General features: G+C 36.5%; 1 protein-coding gene and 1 pseudogene across 4 annotated transcripts in view; one reads left to right on the forward strand and one right to left on the reverse strand.

The window, feature by feature from the left end:
* ZDHHC15 (zDHHC palmitoyltransferase 15) overlaps positions 1–22,594 on the forward strand; it is a 149,398-nt gene that overhangs the window by 14,083 nt on the left and 112,721 nt on the right. For all 4 annotated transcript variants that reach the window (XR_013444836.1, XR_013444835.1, XM_078065378.1 and 1 more), the window contains exon 2: positions 16,887–16,913. Coding sequence is in view for 2 of the 4 variants with exons in the window: in XM_078065378.1 (XP_077921504.1) it covers positions 16,887–16,913 (27 nt within the window). In the remaining 2 variants the exon portion in view is untranslated. The remainder of the gene's footprint in view (positions 1–16,886; positions 16,914–22,594) is intronic.
* On the reverse strand, positions 4,670–5,017 carry LOC144380616 (small nuclear ribonucleoprotein Sm D2 pseudogene; annotated as a pseudogene).

Consider the following 22,594-nt stretch of genomic DNA (forward strand, 5'->3'; position numbering starts at 1 on the left):
TTGCATTTTCCTGATGCTCAGTGATGTAGAACATCTTTTCATCTGTTTGTTGGCCATCTGGATGTCTTCTTTGGAAAAATGTCTATTATGTCCTCTGCCCATTTTCTAATTGGATTATTCATTTTTCAGTGTTGAGTTTTATACATTTTTTATATATTTTGGATACTAACTCTTTATTATATATGTCATTTGCAAATATCTTCTCCCATTCCATAGGTTGCCTTTTAGTTTTTGTGGATTGTTACCTTTGCTATGCAGAAGCTTTTTATTTTGATGAAGTCCCAATAGTTTATTTTTGCTTTTGTTTCCCTTACCTTAGGAGACATATCTAGAAAGAAGTTACCATGGCTGATGTCAAAGAGGTTATTGCCTGTGTTCCTCTCTAGGATTTTGATGATTTCAGTTTTCTGATTTAGATCTTTAATGCATTTTTAAAAGATTTATTTATTTATTTTAGAGAGGAAAAGAGAGGAGGGGGAGGGGCAGAGGGAGAGAGAGAGAGTCTTAAGCAGACTCCACACTGATTATGGAACCCAACACAGGGCTCAATCTCACGACCCTGAGATCAATCCAAGAGTTGGATGCTTAACCAACTGAACCACCCAGGTGCCCTAATCTTTAATGCATTTTGAATTTCTTTTTGTATATGGTGTGAGAAAGTGGTCCAGTTTCATTCTTTCGTATGTTGCTTTCCAGTTTTCCCAACACCATTTGTTGAAGAGACTATCTTTTTCCTATTGGTTATCTTTTGCAGCTTTGTCAAAGGTTAACTGACCATGGATATGTGGGTTCATTTCTGGTATTTTTATTCTGTTCCATTGATCTATGTGTCTGTTTTTGTGCCAGTACCATATTGTTTTGATCACTACAGCCTTATAATATAACTTGAAGTCCAGAATTGTTATGCCTCCAGCTTTGATTTCCTTTTTCAAGGTTGCTTTGGTTATTCGGGGTCTTTTGGTTTTATACACATTTTGAGATTGTTTTCTCTATGTCTGTGATAAATGTCTTTGGTATTTTAATAGGGATTGCATTGAATGTGTTGATTGCTTTGGGTAGTATAGACTTTTTTTTAAATTTTTTTTATTATGTTATGTTAATCACCATACATTACATCATTAGTTTTTGATGTGGTGTTCCATGATTCATTGTTTGCGTATAACACCCAGTGCTCCATGCAGAACGTGCCCTCTTTAATACCTATCACCAGGCTAACCCATTCCCCCACCCCCCTCCCCTCTAGAACCCTCAGTTTGTTTTTCAGAGTCCATAGTCTCTCATGGTTCGTCTCCCTCTCCAATTTCCCCCCCTTCATTCTTCCCCTCCTGCTATCTTCTTCTTCTTTTTTTTTTTTTTTTAACATATAATGTATTATTTGTTTCAGAGGTACAGGTCTGCGATTCAACAGTCTTACACAATTCACAGTGCTCACCATAGCACATACCCTCCCCAGTGTCTACCACCCATCCCTCCCACCCCCCACCACTCCAGCAACCCTCAGTTTGTTTCCTGAGATTAAGAATTCCTCATATCAGTGAGGTCATATGATACATGTCTTTCTCTGATTGACTTATTTCGCTCAGCATAATACCCTCCAGTTCCATCCATGTCGTTGCAAATGGCAAGATTTCATTCCTTTTGATGGCTGCATAATATTCCATTGTGTATATATACCACATCTTCTTTATCCATTCATCTGTCGATGGATATCTTGGCTCTTTCCACAGTTTGGCTATTGTGGACATTGCTGCTATAAACATCGGGGTGCACATACCCCTTCAGTTCCCTACATTTGTATCTTTGGGGCAAATGACATATCAGATAAAGGGCTAGTATCCAAAATCTATAAAGAACTTCTTAAACTCAACACCCAAAGAACAAATGATCCAATCAAGAAATGGGCAGAAGACATGAACAGACGTTTTTCCAAAGAAGACATCCAAATGGCCAACAGACACATGAAAAAGTGCTCAACATCACTCGGCATCAGGGAAGTCCAAATCAAAACCTCAATGAGATATCACCTCATACCAGTCAGAATGGCTAAAAGTCAGGAAAAGACAGATGTTGGCGGGGATGCAGAGAAAGGGGAACCTTCCTACACTGTTGGTGGGAATGCAAGCTGGTGCAGCCACTCTGGAAAACGGTATGGAGGTTCCTCAAAAAGTTGAAAATAGAGCCACCATATGATCCAGTATAGACATTTTAACAATATTTGTTCTTCCAATCCATGAGCATGGAATGTCTTTCCATTTCTTTGTGATATTTTCAATTTCTTTCATCAGTGTTTTCTACTTTTCAGAGTACAGGTCTTTTACCTCTTTGGATAGGTTTATTCCTAGGTATTTTATGGTTTTGGGTGTAATTGTAAATGGGATCAATTCTTCGATTTCTCTTTCTGCTGCTTCATTATTACAGTATGGAAATAAAACAGATTTCTGTATGTTGATTTTGTATCCTACAACTTTACTGAATTCATGTAGCAGTTCTAACAATTTTCTGGTGGACTGTTTTTGGTTTTCTATATAGAGTATCATGTCATCTGAAAATAGTGAAAGTTTGACTGTTTCCTTTCTGATTTGGATGCCTTTTATTTATTTTTGTTGTCTGGTTGCTGTGGCTATGACTTCCACTACTCTGTTAAACAACAGGGGTGAGAATGGACATCCCTGTCTTCTTCCTGACGGTAGAGGAAATGCTCTCAGGCGTTCCCCATTGAGGATGATATTAGCTATGGGTTTTTCATATATGGCCTTTATTATGTTGAGGTATGTTCCAGCTAAACCTACTTTGTTGAGCATTTTTATCATGAATGGATGTTGTACTTTGTCAAATGCTCCTTCTGCATCTATTGAAATGATCTTGTGGTTCTTATCTTTTCTTTCATTAATGTGCTGTATCATGTTGATTGATTTGTGGAATATTGAACCACCCTTGCAGCCCAGGAATAAATCCCACTTGATCATGTTGAATGACTGTTTAATGTACTCCTGGATTTGATTTGCTAGTATTTTGCTCAGAATTTTTGCATACATGTTCATCAGGGATATTGGCCTGTCATTTTTTTAGTGGAGTCTTTATCTGGTTTTGGTATCAGGGTAATGCTGGCCTCATGGAATGAGTTTGGAAGTATTCCTTCCTTTTCTACTTTTTGGAATCGTTTGTGAAGAATAGATATTACCTCTTCTTTAAATGTTTGTTAGAATTCCCCTTGGAAGCCATCTGGCCCTGGCGTTTTGTTTGTTGGGAATTTTTTGATTTCTGTTTCTTTGCTAGTTATCAGTCGTTCAAGTTTTCTGTTTCCTCCTGTTTCAGTTTTGGTAGTTTATATGTTTCTAGGAATTTATCCATTTCTTCCAGGTTGTCTAATTTGTTGGCATATGGTTTTTCATAATATTTTCTTTTTTTTTAAGATTTTATTTATTTATTTGACAGAGAGAGACAGCGAGAGAGGGAACACAAGCAGGGGGAGTGGGAGAGGGAGAAGCAGGCTTCCTGCTGAGCAGAGAGCCTGACGTGGGGCTCCATCCCAGGACCCTGGGATCATGACCTGAGGCAAACGCAGATGCTTAACCAACTGAGCCACCCAGGTGCCCCTTTTCATGATATTTTCTTATAATAGTTTGTATTTCTGTGATGTTTTGTTCTTTCTCTTCTCTCGTTTGTAATTTTATTCATTTGGGCTCTTTCTCTTTTCTTTTGATAAATCTGGCTACAGGTTTATCAACTTTATTAATTATTTCAAAGAACCAGCTCTTGATTTCATTGATCTCTTTTTGTTGTTTTGTTTTGTTTTAGTTTCTGTATCATTTATTTCTGCTCTAATCTTTACTATATCCTTCCTTCTGCTAGATTTAGGCTTCATTTGTTGTTCTCTTTCTGCCTCCTTTAGGTGAAATGTTAAGTTGCTGATTTCAGGTTTTTCTTGCTTCTTGATTTAGGCCTGTATTGCCTTATACTTCCCTCTTAGAACTGCTTTTTTGCTTCCCAAGTGTTTTGACTGTTGTGTTCTCATTTTCGTTTGTTTCCCTGAACTCTTTAATTCCTTCTTTGATTTCCTGGTTGACCCATTCATTGTTTAGTAGCATGTTGTTTTACCTCCATGTATTTGTAGTCTTTCCACAGTTTTTCTTGTGATTGACTTCTAGTTTCATAGTGTTGTGGTCAGAAAAATTTCATGGTATGATTTCAATCTTTGTATTAGTTGATGCCTTATTTGTGACCCAATATGTGATTAATACTGGAGAATATCCCATAATCTTTAAAAGAATGTATATTTTACTGTTTTAGGATGGAATGTTGTGAATATATCTGTTAAGTCCATCTGGTCCAGTGTGCCATTCAAAGCCATTGTTTCCTTGTTGATGTTCTGTTTAAATGATCTTTCCATTGATGTACATGGGTTGTTAAAGTCCCCTACTATTATTGTGTTACTGTCAATGAGTTTCTTTATGTTTGTTATTAATTGTTTTATATATTCAGGTGCTTCCATGTTGGGTGCATAAATATTCATCATGGTTAGATATTCTTGTTGGATCGTCCCCTTTATTATGACATAGTGCCCTTTTTTTTTTTTGCCACTGATGAAACACAGGACATTCTTATTCCCAATACAAAGGCAGGTCTTTGTAGGATGTGCTAGGATATTCTGCCAGTGGGGAGGAGGCCCCTACTTGCCTGCAATGATAGTTCTGCAGGGCCATGATGTCCCCAGTCAGGAACATTTTGGAGATGTAGCGGTCTTTGTTGACTGGCTTGTATTTCTTCTTGCCCTTGCCATTCTTGGGGACGTTGGTCCACATCTCTTTGACATTCTCCACCACCATGTTGCAGTGCCTGTCACTGGCTTTCACATGGCCCAGGAGCTTCTTATTGTTATGCCAATTCATGAGCACATGGGCGTTGTTCTTCACTACTGCACGAGCACAGAGTGTGGACCCATGTTTAATTCTTCCTCCTGCCATTCCTGCAGTGCCTCCATGGTCATCTCAGTCTTAGGTTTTTTTAAGAGGCTCATGGTGGTAGAGGCTGTGCCCCCAAACCAGTGCTGTCTCTTCCATGTTGCTTCTGCCTCTGCCTTCTGTATCTGTTCTTATGGTCTTTGTTTAAAGTCTAGTTTTTCCAATATAAATATTGCTACTCCTGCTTTCTTTTGATGTCCATTTGCATAATAAATATTTTTCCATCCCCTCATTTTCAATCTTCAGGTGAGTAAATGTGTCTATTGTAGACAGCATATAGATGGGTCTTGTATTTTATCCATTCTGACACCCTATATATTTTTTTAAAGATTTATTTATTTAGTTGAGAGAGAGAGAGAGAGAGACCAGCAGGGAGGAGCAGAGGGAGAGGGGAGAGAGAATCCCAAGCAGAGTCTGCACTGAGCATGGAGCCCGATGCAGGGCTCGATCTCATGACCCCAAGATCATGACATGAGCTGAAACCAAGAGTTGAACACTCAACCGACCTCACCACCTAGGTACCGGCCCTATGTCTTTTGATTGGAGTGTTTGGTCCACTTACATTCAAAGTAAGTATTGATAGATATATATTTATTTCCATTTCATTACTTGTTTTGTAACTGTTTCTGGAGATTTTCTCTGATCCTTTCTTGTCTTTGTCACTTTTGGTCTCTCCTTTGCACTCAAAGTCCCCTTTAATCTCTCTTGCAGGGCTGGTTTAGTCGTCACAAACTCCTTTAGTTTTTGTTTGTCTGAGAAACTCTTTATTTCTCCTTCTATTCTGAATGACAGCCTTGGTGGATTGAGTATTCTTGGCTGCAGATTTTTTCTGTTTGGCACTTTGAATTTATCATCCCACTCCCTTCTGGTTTGCCAAGTTTCTGTTGAGAAATCTCCAGCTAGCCTTAGGAGGTCTTAACTTGTAAGTTAAGGACTTCTTGTGTCTTGCTGCTTTTAAGATGTTTTCTTTATCACTATATTTTGCAAATTTAATTATAATATGTCTCGGTGTTGGCCTGCTTTTATTAGATTTTGATGGGAGTTCTCTGTGCCTCCTGGATGTGGATGACTGTTTCTTTCCCCAGATTAGGGAAGTTTTCAACTATTATTTCTTCAAATAAATTTTCTGCCCCCTCTTCTCTCTTCTTCTTCTTCTTCTGGGACTCCTATAATATAATTGTTATTACATTTCATGGAGTCACTCAGTTCCCTAAGTCTATTCTCATGTCGCACAATTCTTCTTTGTCTCTTTTGTTCCGCTTCATTATTTTCCTTTCTTTTGTCTTCTAGGTCACTAATTCATTCCTCAGCTTCTTCCAGCCTGCTGTTCATTACATCAAGCCTATTTCCAATCTCGTTCATTGCATTCTTCATCTCTGACTGATTCTTTTTTAACTCTTTTATTTATGTGGTAAGGGTCTCACTTGTGTCTTCTATTTGTTTTCTGAAGGCCAGTGAGTATCCTTATGATTGTTGCTCTAAATTCTCCATCAGGCATGTTACTTATATCTGTTTTGGTTACATCTCTGGCCATGGCCTTCTCTTGTTCTTTCATTTGAGATAAATTCCTCTGTCTTGGCATTTTGTTTAAGTCTCTGCCTTCTCTGTGTTAGAAAAGCCAGTTATGTCTCCTGCTCCTGAAAGTAATGGCCTTATGAAGAAGAGGTCGTGTAGTGTCCAGGACCTGATGTTTCAGGGAGTGTCTCTGGTGTGTGCTGTTTGCACTCTGCTGTTGTGTTTTGTCTGCTCTATCCTTCAGGTCAGTCGTCTTTAGAGGTTCTCCTTGCCTGCTTGTGTGCAGTGTTTGGTTCCTGGCCTGACTGTGGTGAGTTTTAACTCGGTGTGCTCTGGTCTGCTTGTGAAATGAGACCTGACACCACTTCCATGAGAACTGAGGTCCTGCAGAACTCTCTGGTTGGAATATGTGGTGGGGTCAGAGGTTTGTGCTGTCTTCTGGGGGAGATGTCTGTCTCACTGGGACTGAGGCAAGCATGACTGAGAAGGGCAGTCCAGCCAGAGTGCAGCAGGGTGGGTCTTGGTGTTAGTAAATTAGGCAGCCAGTGTTGGCACTGGGTTGCTTCCTGCATGTGGATCTGTGTTTATGCTGAGGGGTGGGGGAGGGAAATGGCACTAGTCGGGTCCTTTCTTCCCAGAGAGCCATCTCTATGAAAGCTGCCTCCCAATGAAGCACTCAAAGAGGAGCGAATAACCTCCCCCCCTTCCCTGGTTTGTACCAGGTGTTCTTCAAATTAGTTTCTGTGCTGTCTGGCTCTGGTGTTTGCTTTCCTTATCTCCAGGAGCAGTGCAGTGCCTTCTTGCCGAGCCTGCTGACCTTGAAAACTCCAGGCTTTAAGCCCTGCTGGTTGCAAGAACTCATGAAATTCAGCTGCTCTCCTTTTCCAAGACAATGGCTTTTATGGAAATGTTCTCCTTGTGCATTCTCCTGTGTGCTCCTCGATCTCTCTACCTTCTCCACAACTACATCTCTGTTCCCTCTGCAATATCTGCAATTCCTTTCTCTTCTACATCACATATCCATACTTCCTACCTTCTTCGATGTGACCTCTTCTCTCCCTTTAGTTGTGTAGTTTGTTCTTTCATTCTTCAGGTTGATTTCTGGGGTGTTTAGATGATTTGATAGTTACCTAGTTTTGTTCATGGGATGAGATGAGCCTAGGGTCCTCTTATCCACTGCCATCTTCCCTCTCTCCTCCACCTTTTGTATCAATTTTTAATTTAAAGTCTTTTTGTCTAATATTAGTACAGCTACCCTAGATCTTTTTTGGTTGTTATTTACATCAATGTCTTTGAAAAATCTGTCTTCCAAATTGTCTGTACCATTTTGCATTCCCACCAGCAATGGATGAGATTTCCTGTTTTTCCACATCCTTATCTGCATATGGTATTGTTAGTATTTTAGAGTTTTGTCTTTCTAATATATGTGTAGTGATGGGTTATCATTTTACTTCATTGTTATTTTTTATTTTTATTTTTTATCCTTATTTTTAATTGACTTTTTCAATGCACCCATTTCAATTCTCTGTAATTTCATTATATATATATATATATATATATATATATTTATATATATATATATATATATATATATATATATATATATATATATAAAATGAAGCACTATGAAATTAGTTTTTTTATGGCTTACCCTTGGTAATACAATTAACATATTAACTTTATAATAATTAAGTTCAAGTAATTAATTTGAATCAATACCAGCTTAGCATAACAGTATACAAAACTCTACTCCTTTTCAGCTCCAGTCCCCACTTTATGTTGGTAACTGTCCCATATTACATCTTCATACATTGTGTGCCTGTTAACATAGATTTATTATTATTGTCTTATGGATTTATCTTTTAAATCACATACTAAATAAAAGAAGTATAATCCAAAAATGCAATACTAATAGCTTTTATATTTACCTATGTAGTTACTTTTACCAGTGTTCTTGATTTCTTTTAATGGCTTCAGTTATAGTTAGTGCCCTTTCATTTCTTCCTGCAGAACTCTGTCATTTCTTTTTTTTTTTTTTTGACAAAACATCTATTTTTAAGAATTTATTGTTGAAGTGTAAATGACATACAATGTTACATTAGTGTCAGGTGTACAACATAGTGATTCGACAGTTCTGTACATTATTTAGTGCTCACCAAGGTAAGTGTAGTCACCCATCTGTCACCATAAAACAGTGTTACAGTATTATTGATTATATTCCTTATGCTGTGCTTTTCATCCACTTGACATATTTATTTTATAATGAAGTGTGTACCTTTTTATCCCCTTTACCTATTTCACCCTTTCCCCCACAGCCATCTCTGGCAACCACCACTTTGTTCTCTTACTTAAGAGTCTGTTGGTTTGTTTGTTTTGGCAAAACATTTATTTTTAAAAGGCCTTTATAGAGAGTGTGACCTAACCTGATATAAAGTCCTGAGAACATGAGATATGTCAGCATCACATGATCGTCAAATACCTGGTTGTGAAATCATCTTCTGAAGACAAGTTTCTAAGCTCTTCCTCAGAAATCCAAAGCTTTGTACAGAGATAGGTCTGTTGGTCTCTGGCACTGCAGTGGCTCTCCCTTCTCCTCCTTCGAGACCACCAGAAGGGGATCCATCATTAGTGAGAGCTTTTGAAATAAGTTCTGCTCAGACATCTCACAGTTGCTCCAAAAGCTCCCCCATTTGTTATTGCAGAGATGTTTAAGGGCATTTGTAACCTAGACTAGGGAGTTGGCGGTGGGCTAGCTTTTAGTGTCCAGAGATCTGTTCACAGGTCCCATTGAACTCTGTCATTTCTTGAAGGACACTTCTACCAGTTATGAACTCTATCATTTTTTGTTTACCTGTGAATGTCTTATTTTATCCTTCATTTTTTGAAGGATAGTTTTGTAAGTTATCAAATTCTTGGTTGATAGATATTTTCCTTTCGACACTTTAAATATGACATCTCACTGCCTTCTGGCCTCCATGGTTTCCAAGGAGAAATCACATGTTAATCTTATTATTTTTATATGTGAAGTTGCTTATCTTTTCCTGCTTTCAAGATGATTCCTTTGTCTTTGGTTTTGTCACTTTGATTATAATGTGTCTGATTGTGAATATTCTTTAGTTTATACTATGTGTAGTTTATTGAGCTTCCTGGATGTTTAGTTTCATGTCTTTTAACAAATTTGTGGAGTTTTTAGTCATCATTTCTTCAAATATTCTTTGCTCCCCCTTTTTCTTCTCTCTTTCTAAACTCCCATTATGAATACGATAGTATTTTTGAGAGTGTGCTACAAGTCTCATAGACTTTGTTCATTTTTCTTTCACTTTCTCATTTTGCTCTTCAGACTGGATAATTTAAGCCAATCACCGATTCTTCTGCCTGCTTAAATCTGCTGTTGGATCCCGTTAGTAAATTTTCATTTCTTGATTGTCCTTTTCATCTCTAGGATCTCTATTTGGTTCCTTTTTCTATTTTGTATCTCTTCATTTATATATTCTATTTTTATTCTTCTGATCTTTTTAGTTCTTTATACAGTTTCTTTTAGCTCTTTGAGCATATTTAAGACAGTGCATTTAAAGTCTTTGTCTAGTAAGTTATTGGCTAGGCTTCCTGGACAATTTCTATTAATTTACTTTTTCCTATTAATAAGCTATACTGTTTTGTTTCTTTGTATGTCCTGTAACTTTTTGTTGTTGAAAAATATACATTTAGAATATTATAAAGTATAACTCTAGAAATTAGATTCTCTACCTCTCTAGGGTTTGTTTTTGCTGCCTGTTGTAAATTGGTTTTGTTTGCTTCTTTAGTGATTTTTCTATATTGAAGAATGTATTCTTTGTTATATGTGGTCTCTAAAGTCTTTGTTTCTTAACCCTATCATCAGTTAATTGTTTAATAAAGGCTTTTTGAGTGCCTGGAGTCAGAAATAGAAAAGAAGAAAAATATACTTTCCCAGCCTTTGCAGATTAGCTCTGTGTTGGGGCAGTCCTTTACTCTTTTAACTCCTTCCATGCAGTTTACAAGTCTGCTTTAGCCTTTCCCTACTTTTTAAATGCCTGAGGGCCAGTTAAGAGTGAAAGCTTAGGGTCTTCTCTGACCTTTTCTGAGCATGCATTCCACCCTGCATGTGTGTACCCTTCTTAATTCCATGGTGCACAGGGTAGATTTTAAACACTCATTCTCCCACCTATCTGTTTTGTTGATCTCTTCATTCCCATGCTTTTTATTCTGTTAATTGCCTGTCTCAAGTGTTGTCTTTTGCCCCAGGCTGCTGCATTCAATACCTGTGCCTATAAATATTTTCAGCAAAGGCCACCCAAGAAGGTGCCTCAGGCCTGGGAATGCTCTGAGTCAGATATACAGGAAAACCTTTGTGTTGGTCTTTGAAGGAGCTGTCAGACCATCAAGACTCAAAACCACAATTCTTTGATAATAAGGTCTGCATTGCTACCTCTGGCATTTGTAAACCTTCACCAGGCTATTCTCACAGCCCCTTCTGATCTTGGATGTGAAGAATGGTAAGAGGAAATTTAAAATGTCACAGCATTCTCTTACCAAAAAGCAACAGCTCCTTTCTTCACTAACTGTACCCTCTTGATTGTTGTACATTTTTTATTAAATTACAGAATTCTGCAAAAGTTGATTCTAACAGTTTTTGCCACTTCATTTATAACTTCTTAGGGAAAGACAAAACCCTGGAATTCCCTACTCTGCCATTTTTGGTGATCAACAGTGTCCATTTTGAGATTTAAAAAGGTCCAGGAAATAATTCTACTCAGAAGCTAGAAATCCTTCAAAAAGAGTCAAAAGAAATGAACACTAATAAGGCAAAAACCCAGAAGGGATATTTTCTGGAAACCAAGTTTCTGAATAAGTAAAAGTTACCCATTTAAGCCTATGTGAATTATGGTATTCTCATATCTAAAATAGTTTTGTAAGTCTCCCATATGCAAAACAGTTAAATGTATCACACCTGACTACTAAGATATCAAACCAAACATCTAAAATAACTCCAGTAGTTCTTATACCTAGCTGATAATCAGAATCATGTACTGACTTTTTTAAGTACAAATTCCTGTACCTTCACCCAGAGATTTGTTATATGAAGAGGGCCCTATAATCTATATTGTTATTAGTTCCCAAGTGGGTATTGAAATCACCCGATTTGAGAATGGCTGCCTAAAAAGTAAAAGAATGGCTAGTATGAGTAACTTTTTCAGAGGAGTAAATGAAACCTGGTGTGGTTAGTTTGCTCTCAACAAGCAGAACATAATGAGAAATGTATCTAGGTTCTCCATTTTAAATTCTATTCTCTCTCCTAACCTAAAGTCTAAGAAACATCTAATGGAAAAAGTAGGTATCAAATATATTCGTTTTGACATTGAATACATTATTTTTAAAACCATCATATGAAACTTTGGGATTGCTATGATAAACAACATTTTTAAATAAGACTTATTTTATCCTGAACTATTCTAAAACCTAATCTTAGTGAAAGACTTACCTTTCTCAGAAGAATAATAAATAGCTGACAATAATTAAGTACTTATTATATACCAGACACTAAAAGCACTTTACACATATTTTATCATTTAATTTCTATAACAACATTTTATCCTTTTACAGGTGAAGAAACTGAGGCCCAGAGAGATTAAATAATTTGCCTAGGGCCACAGAACAAGTAAGTGGCAGAGCCACAATATGAGTACATGCCAAAGTAAATGTAATACATCACTACAATAAACTCCCTTCCCAAATGAGTCATTAATTAAAAGAGAACTTCATATTGTGAGTGAACATTCATCTCAATAGACTCATATTTTCAACCATCCCACTTTCCTTTTACAAGTCCTTTTGAGCTTTACTATCTAATTTGGTAGCCACTAGCCACATGTGGCTATTAAACACTTGAAAAATGGCATCTGAATTGAGATGTGCTGAAGCTTAATGTACACACCAGCTTTCAAAAATTTCATACAAAAAGAAGAATGTAAAATATTAATAATTTTATGTGCATAACATGTTGAAATTATGTTTTTGATATATTGGACTAAAAGTATTTATTAGTTATTATTAGTTAACTTCACTTGGTATTTTTTTAAATTTTTGAAATGTTCTTACTAGAACAATAAATTACATGGCTTGTATTATATTTTTATTGGTCAGCACTGTTGTAGAATTTCTTCCATGTCCTTTCTACTACATTTGTTGACCATCTCCATCTAGCCTCAAATTAAGATTATTCTAACATTCCCCTTTTGGGAACCCTACAATGTGCATTTACTTAAAGGAACTTATGAAATATGCTTTGTTTTTAACACTAATTATCTGTGATGAAATGTCCTTGCATGTACTCCACATTTCCATACCTTTTCTCCATACCTAGTTGCAAAGGATCAGTAATTAGGTGAAAGATAAAAGGAGAAACAGTGCAAAAATCTATTTGATGATAACTCCAAGTACTTAACTTCCCAGTAGTGAGCTAAAATTTGAAGGAGCAAAGCAGGTGTATAATTACACATATCACCACTTCACTATACATTCATGCATGGCAAGTTACCCATAGAATGACTAAGTGTACACTTATCCAAGAGATTCATGATAAAAGATTAATTTTGTAAGAGTTTATAATGACTCTTTGTAACATTTTCATTTTATTTATTTATTATTTTTAAACAGCTTTATTAAAGTATAAATTACATACCATAAAACCCACCCATTGTAGGTATGTAGTTCAGTGATTTTCATAAATGTATAGAGTTGTACAAGCATCACCTGGTATAGTTACAAAACATTTCTGTCACCCCCAGAAATTTCTTCATGTCCATTTGCAGCACTTCACTTTCACCTCTAGCCCTAGGCAACCACTGATCTGCTTTCTCTTTCTAAAACTTACCTTTTCTAGACATGCATACAAATGGAATTGTACAATATATACAGTCTTCTGTATGTGGCTTCTTCACTGTGCATGTTTTTGAGCTTCATCCATGTTGTAGCAGTCTATTAGAGTTCCTTAAAGAAACAAGACCAATAAAATATACATAAATATTTTAAAAGGGATTTATTACAAGGGCTTAGCTTATGTGATTACTGAGGTTAAGTCCCATGATCTGTCTTCTGCAAGCTGGAGGCCCAGGAAAGCCAGTGGTGTAATTTCAGTACAAATCTGAAGGCCTGAGAACCAGGGGAACCAATGGTGTACGTTTTAGTCCAAGTTCAAAGGCCTGAGAACCAGGAGTACCAATGTCTGATTGCAAAAGAAGATAGATGTTTGAGGTCAATCAGACAACAAATTTGCCTTTCCTCTACATTTTTGTTCTTTTCAGGCCCTCAAAGGATTGAATGATGCTCATGCTAAATTGGTGAGGGTGATCTTTACTTTCTACTGCTTTAAATGCTAGTCTCTTCCAGAAATACTCTCACTGACACACCCAGAAATAATGTTTTATCAGCTATCTGGGCATCCCTTAGCCTAGTCAAGTTGACACATAAAATTAAACATCACAAGCAATAACATTTTCATTTTAAATATGACTGACATATTCTTAGTCTCTTCCTTTAATAGTGAAAAAGGCAGTATTACAAAGATCACTAAGGGAAAAGCAGAACTACCAAGATAAATGCCCCAATGTTTTATAATAAAGGCCCTTCTTTTTTTCTTCAGAAGTATGTAACTTCCAACAGGGAATTTTGCAAGAAAATATTTTTTCCCTTAGGCTTATTGAAATCCTTACAGATTTCAGGAATATAAGGAACTTTAAAAGTCAAGTCCACTGTCCAACTAATGTGTAAATGTCCTCTACAACATTTCCAAGTGTGTGTAATGGGAGACTCAGTCCTTTCCAATGCTGCCAGTCCATCATTGTCATAGTCGTCACTGTCATCTTCACCATCATCAAAATCTTTTTTTTTCTTATATTGAGCTAAAATGTGTTGACGTGTAGCTTTTACCCATGGATTCTACTTCTGGCCACTGTTCTTGATCATATAAACCAATCCCACTTGCACCATGATAGACATAAAATTATGTAAAGATAGCTGTTCTCCACCTGGAAACTTTACTGGTTTCCACTCATTTTTCTGTATACACGTTGTCTCGTTCCAACATCTTCAAAGCACTGAATTATTGCATTCCCTCACCCACAAGTACTATAGCAAGTGGTCAAGCAAATGGTAGTTATGACCTCCGCTTTTTGCTTACCAGTGATTGTTCAGCCATAGAGATAGAAAGAGATATACCAAATAGCAATTTGTTAGCCACTCTTTATTAAGATTAGTCTCCAAGCAACTCTGCTCTCCCCCACTCCATTTTAAGGAGATGTTATTAACCCAGTTCAGAGCCTAGTTCAACTGATTCAGTCATGCAACATGTATATGCAAAATCATGAATCCTAGGTTGATCCACCAAGGCTTCTTGTTTCCATTTCCATTTGTACTGTCAAAGTAGAGTGTGTGCTTCTTTCATTCATTCTTAACCAGGATTTTTTTAACTGGAAAGGAAAAAAGAAAGTTAGTATCCATCTCCAGGCAGGTGTATTATAAAAAAGAGGGCATTACCTGATTAGATTTTTGCACAAACAAAATAGAATAGTTTTAACAAATTTCACCCAAATGATTATTAAAAGAATAAATTTTTTTAAAGATTCATTTATTTATTTGACAGAGACAGACGTAGTGAGAGAGGGAACACAAGCAGGGGGAATGGGAGATGGAGAAGCAGGCTTCCTGCTGAGCAGGGAGCCCGATGTGGGGCTCAATCCCAGGACCCTGGGATCATGACCTGAGCCGAAGGCAGACGCTTAATGACTGAGCCACCCAGGCGCCCCTAAAAGGATAGATTTTTAAGACTCAACAAAAATAGACCTGGAAATGAAGAGAAAGAGAAAGTATAACTGAGGAAATAGCCCCTAGAGTATAGTATCATTCTCTGTTTGGATTTTTTCCCCTTTTTTCTGACCTTAAGTGTTTATCATTGTGTATGAAAACTATGTGTTTTTTTAATTAAAAACAAAATTTTATCTTCTAGAGAGAGAGGGAGAGAGCTCGCACATGCAAGTGGGGGGGAGGGGCAGAGGAAGAGAAACAGAGAGAGAATCTCAAGCAGGCTCCACACCCAGTGCAGAACTCAATGCAGGGCTGGATCCCAGGATGCTGAGATCATGACCTGAGCCAAAATCAAGAGTCAGATGCTTAACCAACTGATCCAAGCGCCCCTGAAAACCATCTTAATTCAATAGTTTCTCAAGATTGAAAGACATGCCTTATAGTTTCACTTTGCCTTAACACCTAGTATAAATGCTCACAGATGGTGGTGACTAACAGGCCTCACTTTGTTAAAATGACATTCTGAGCAAAAATTATGTATACATCACATAAGGCAGCAAAGAATGGTTGGGGAAGGTATAGTTACAGTACATGCAAAAAGCCTTGGAGGCTGGAATCTATTCCTAGCTCTACCATTAACTTTCTGTGTGACCTTGGACAAATCATTTAATACTACTCTAGTCCTTTTTTCCCAGCTGTAAAATGAGACAGATAAACCTGATAATCGCTAAAGTTTCTTCCAGTTCTGATATTCTACAAATTCATAGTTCAAATATAATAAGAAGTGTTAATATTTATTTAATCCTTGCCTTGTGCTAGATACTATGTTAAACAGCAGTTACATGCATTAACTCGTTTGAATCTCAAGTAACCTTGTAAGGTAGGTAATGTTAGGGAAGTTAAGGAACCTGCCTAAGGTCACAAAATAGTGCAACTGGGTTTTTAACCCAGGCAGTTTGACTTCAGAGCTGGCATGCAACCTCCACACTAAATTAATTCTAAATATATAAGAGAAGCTTGGTATTTAAAGATGTTCTACAGTGAATACTTTGAGAAAATGAATGGTCATCTCCTAATTGATTGGCTTTTAAGTCCTTATATAGCTCAAGAGTTTCCATTTGGTGGAGTTTTTAAAAATCTGGTTACATCTGTATTCGTTGAATGAGTACAAATTCTTATTAAGTCAGGTTTAAGATGAAGAAAGATAGCAAAGGATGGAATTTAATCATCCTTGCCTTCCCTCATCTTAGCAGGCTGGTTGTTTCCTAAAGTGTTATTCCACTGAATACATGGCTCAAAAATGATATTATGGAAAGAAGGATTAGAAAAATGACGTTTTGGGGCACCTGGGTGGTGCAGTGATTAAGCATCTGACTCTTGGTTTCGGCTCAGGTCGTGATCTTAGGGTTGTGAGATCAAGCCCTGCATCAGGCTCCGTGCTCAGCACAGAGTCTACTTGAGACTCTCTCTCCCTCTGCCCCCCACCCCGCCTCCCACTCTCTCTCTCAAATAAATAAATAAATCTTAAAAAAGGAAAATACAAATGTTTTTAAATATCACTAATTTTGACCTTTCTCTTTTTTTTTACAGTGACTGTTTTGAGCCCAGCAGAAAAAGGTAAGATAGTATTGTAAATTGTATTGGTCAGAATTGTATCCTTTCTATCTAAAAGTGAACTACATAAAAGCCTATAAATTGAGCAACTTTCCCAGGAATACTGAATTGAGTGGAAAGTTTAGGATGGCATTTTTCAGGAGGCATACCAGGAGCTTACCCAGAGATAAAGCAGAACATATTTTCGATGGCCCCTTTGGCTATAGGACAGGAATTGGAAGTTACCAGTATTTATGATAGAGAAAGACATAGGTAATCATGCTGTTGGCCATAGTGACCCTAGGCTCTTGCTTCATCACTGTTGTCCTAGGTACCTTGCCTTCCTGCACAATTCATTCCTTCTTAAAGGTATGGAATAAGGGTCCCACAAGGAAATATAAAAGGATAAGTCCTTCACCATCACAGTTGCAATATATTTACATATTCTTCCCCACTCTTCACCCCCATCTGGCTTAATCTGCAATTTATACTACCACTGTAAAGAGATTGAGGAATTTTCCATTAGAAAATGTATAAACTAAGCATGAGTCTTAACACTTAACCTTGTGTTATTTTTTCAGGCATAACCGTAAGTATTTATGTAGCCACTTTATATAGCCACTTTTAATTCTCACTTCATGGGATTAACTGTTATAATTAATTAGTTACATGATGTTTATATTATGCATTTTTATTTTTTACTCTTTTTATTTTAACGCGAGTATATTTAACATAACATAGAGTATTTTATTAGTTTCAGGTGTACAATATAGTGATTCACAATTTATACATTACTCAGTGCTCATCATGATAAGTGTACTCATTAATCGCCATCACCTATTTCACCCATCCCCCAAACTAGCTGCCCTCTGGTAACCACCAGTTTGTTCTCTATAGTTAAAAGAGTGTTTTTTGGTTTGTCTCTCTTCATCTTTTTTCCTGTACTTGTTTTGTTTCCTGTTTCTTTCTTGTTTTGTTTCCTAAATTCCACCTATGAATGAAATCATATGGTATTTGTCCTTCTCTGACCAACTTACTTCACTTAGCATTATACTCTCTACCTCCATCCATTTATTTGCACATATCAAGATTTCATTTTTTCTGGAGCTGAGTAATATTTGATTGTATATATTTACCACATCTTTTACATCCATCAATGCACACTTGGGCTGCTTCCAATTTTGGCTGTTATAAATAATGCTGCAATAAACATATGGGTGCATGTATCCCTTTCAATAGATGTTTTTGTATTTTTGAGGTAACACCCAGTAGTGCAATTACTGTATCATAGAGTAGTTCTATTTTTAATTTTTTGAGGAACCCCCATAATATTTTCCACAGTGGCTGCATAAGTTTGCATTCCCACCAACAATGCAAGAGGGTTCCCCTTTCTCCATACCCTCACCAACACTTGTTTTTTCTTGTGATTTTGGTTTTAGCCATTTGGCAGGTGTGAGGTGATACCTCGTTGTAGTTTTGATTTGCATTTCCCTCATGATAAGTGATGATGAGCATCTTTTCATGTGTCTTTTGACCATCTGGATGTCTTCTTTGGAGAAATGTCTGTGTATGACTTCTGCCCATTTCTTAATTGGATCATTTGTTTTAGGGGTGTTGAGTTGTATAAGTTCTTTATATGTTTTGGATACCAGCCCTTTATCTGATATGTCATTTGCAAATATCTTCTCCCATTTTGTCAGTTGTCTTTTGGTTTTGTTGACTGGTTCCTTTGCTGTGCAAAAGTTTTTTATCTTGATGAAGTCCCAATAGTTCATTTTTGCCCTTGCTTCTCTTGCTTTTGGCGATGTGTCTAGGAAGAAGTTGCTGTGACCGAAATCGAAGAGGTTGCTGCCTGTGTTGTCCTCAAGGATTTTGATGGATTCCTGTCTCACATTTAAGTCTTTCATCCATTTTGAGTATATTTTTGTGTATGGTGTAAGGAAATGGTCCAATTTCATTCTTCTGCATGTGGCTGTCCAGTTTTCCCAACACCATTTGTTGAACAGACTGTCTTTTTTCCATTGGATATTCTTTCTTGCTTTGTTGAAGATTAGTTGACCATGGAGTTGAGGGTCCATTTCTGGGTTCTGTATTCTGTTCCATTGATCCATGTGTCTGTTTTTGTGCCAGTGCCATACTGTCTTGATGATGACAGCTTTGTAATAGAGCTTGAAGTCCGGAATTACGATGCCACCAGCTTTGGTTTTCTTTTTCAACATTGCTTTGGTTTTCTTTTTCAACATTCCTTTGGCTATTTGGGGTCTTTTGTGGTTCCATACAAATTTTAGGATTGTTTCTTATAACTCTGTGAAAAATGCTGGTGGTATTTTGATAGGCATTGCATTAATGTGTAGATGGCTTTGGGTACTATAGACATTTTAATAATATTTGTTCTTCCAACCCATGAGCATGGAATATCTTTCCATTTCTTTGTGTCATCTTCAATTTCTTTCATTGGTGTTTTCTAGTTTTCAGAGTACAGGTCTTTTACCTCTCTGGTTAGATTTATTCCTAGTTATCTTCTTATTTTGGTTGCAATTGTAAATGGAATTGTTTTCTGAATTTCTCTTTCTGCTGCTTCATTATTGCTATATAGAAATGCAACAGATTTCTCTATGTTGATTTTGTATCCTGAAACTTTACTGAATTCACATATCAGTTCTAGCAGTTTTTTGGTGGAGTCTTTTGGGTTTTCTATATAACATTTCATGTCATCTGCAAATAGTGAAAGTTTTACTTCTTCCTTGCCAATTTGGGTGCATTTCAATTCTTTTTGTTGTCTGATTGCTGTGGCTAGCCCTTCCATTACTATGTTAAATAACAGTGGTGAGAGTGGACATCCTTGTCTTCTTCCTGACTGTAGAGAAAAAGGTCTCAGTTTTTCCCCATTGAGGATGATATTAGTTGTGGGTTTTTCACATATGGCCTTTATAATGTTGAGGGATGTTTTCTCTTAACCTACTTTGTTGAGTGTTTTTATCATGAATGGATGTTGTACTTTTTCAAATGCATTACCCTGATACCAAAGACAGCTAAGGACTCCACTAAAAAAGAGAACTAGAGGCTAATATTCCTGATGAACATGGATGCAGAATTCCTCAGTAAAATACTATCGAACCAAATCCAACAATATATTTAAAAATCATTCCTCATGGTCGAGTGGGATTTATTCCTTGGTTACAAGTGTGGTTCATCATGTGCAAATCAATCAGTATGATATACCACATTAATAAAAGAATAAGAACCATATGATCATTTCAATAGATGCAGATAAAGCATTTGACAAATAAGCATTCATGCTGTTAATCATTTAACAGAGGGATTGGCTATAGAGGCCACAGAGTAGAGTGATGGGAAGATAGTAGAAAATAGTAATTAAAAGTATGGGTTCTGGAGCTATCCTTACTAAATTCTAGTCCTGGCACCACTACTTCCTAGCAAATTATTCAACCTTCTTGTGTCTACTTTATCATTTGTGGAATAGAAATACTAATACTACCTATTTCATAGAGTTACTATGAAAATTTAATGAGTTAATGCATGCAAAGTACTTAGAACAGTGGTAAGTAAAGCCATACTATGGCTCAACAAATATTTGCTACTATTATTATAGACTTAAAACAAGTCTTGAGTTGTCTGTTATTCTCAGTATGGTTCCTTAAGTCAGAGATCGCCTTATGTATGTGTATATATATATATATATATATATACACACACACACACACACACACATATATATATATATATATATATATATATATATATATATAATAAACATAATTTTCCACAATACACTTTCAAAACAAGTTGGGCTGGGGCTTTACTTATGCTCTATCATAATAAGAATAATGACAATTATGTTATTATTGGAAACTATTATTTATTGTGCTGGGTACCCTGCTAAGTATTATATGTACATTAAGTCCTTCAGTATTTACATAAAGACAGTGATATAGACACTCTTGTGTCCATTTTATTGTGAAAGAAACTGAAATTTAGAAAGGTTAACTAAATTATCCCAGGTCATCTAGCTAGTAAGTGGGAGAATTCAAACCTATAACTGACTTCAAAGTTCGTACTCTTAAGTAAACCTGCACTTGTCTTTTACTTTTCAATCTATAGCTCCCTTATTTGCTTAGTTGAGCTCCTTAATGAGAAACTTGATGCTCAATTGCTGTTTTATCTAGTGTCCGAAGTTCTGTATCTTCATTTTTTGTATATTATCAGTGAATTCAATCACACCAGTGTGGAGTGTCATTTGTAAGCTCAACTCGGTTCAGAGCCTTCCTAGTAGCATCAATCCAGTTACCGGGATTTGAATTCTTTAGATTATGTTACCACAATGTATGATTTCTTTTTCTTTTATCAACTATTTGACCAATCCCCACTCATACCTCCTCTCTGGTAACCATCAATTTGTTCTCTATAGTTAAGACACTGTTTCTTGGTTTATCTCTCTTCTTTTTGAATATTCTTTCCTGCTTTGTTAAAGATTAATTGACCACATAATTGCAGGTTTAATTCTGGGCTTTCTATTCTGTTCTATTGATCTGTGTGTCTATTTTTGTGCCAGTACCATACTGATTACTACAGCTTTATAATATAACTTGAAGTCTGGAATTGTGATACCTCCAGTTTTGTTTTTCAAGATTATTTTGTCTATTTGGGGTCTTTTGTGGTGATAATGTATGATTGTTTCTTTCAAGTTTTTATTTAAATTCCAGTTAGTTAACATACAGTGTAATATTAGTTTCAGATGTAGAATTTAGTGATTCATCACTTACATACAACAACTAGGGCTCATCTCAACAGGTGCCCTCCTTAATACCCATCACCTGTTTAAACCATCCCCCTGCCCACCTCCCTTCCAGCAACCTTCAGTTTGTTCTCTATAGTTGAGTCTGTTTTATGCTTTGCCTCTCTCTTTTTTCCCCTATGTTCATCAGTTTTGTTTCTTAAATTCCACATATGAGTGAAATCATATGGTATTTGTCTTTCTCTGAATGACTTATTTTGCTTAGCATAATGCACTCTTAGCTCCATCCACATCATTGCAAATGGCAAGATTTCATTCTTTTTTATGGCTGAGTAATAGTCCATTGTAGATAAATACCACAAGTTCTTTATCCATTTGGACCACTTTCTTACACCACACACAAAAATAAATTCAAAATAGGTGAAAGACCTAAATGTGAGACAGGAAACCATCAAAATCCTAGAGAACACAGGCAACAACCTTTTTGACATCGGCCATAGCATCTTCTTCCTAGATACATCTCCAGAGGCAAAGGAAACAAAAGCAAAAATGAACTATTGGAACTTCATCAAAATAAAAACCTTTTGCACAGTGAAGGAAATAATCAACAAAACTAAAAGGCAACCTTTGGAATGGGAGAAGATATTTGCAAATGACATACCTGATAAACGGTTAGTATCCAAAATCTATAAAGAACTTACCAAACTCTCCACCCAAAGAACAAATTTAAGAAATGGGCAGAAGACATGAATAGACATTTTTCCAAAGAAGACATACAGATGGCCAACAGACACATGAAAAGTTGCTCAACATCACTCATCATCAGGGAAATACAATATATGATTTTTAAGCTCCTTCCTGACACTAGAATGCTGATTCCAAGCACTTTTCTCCTGATCGCTCTCAAATTTATCAATATAATAAAGAATAAGATTAGATTTTGCTTCTT

The sequence above is a fragment of the Halichoerus grypus genome, chromosome X, assembly GCF_964656455.1.
Source record: "Halichoerus grypus chromosome X, mHalGry1.hap1.1, whole genome shotgun sequence".
Classification (NCBI taxonomy): Eukaryota; Metazoa; Chordata; class Mammalia; order Carnivora; family Phocidae; genus Halichoerus; species Halichoerus grypus.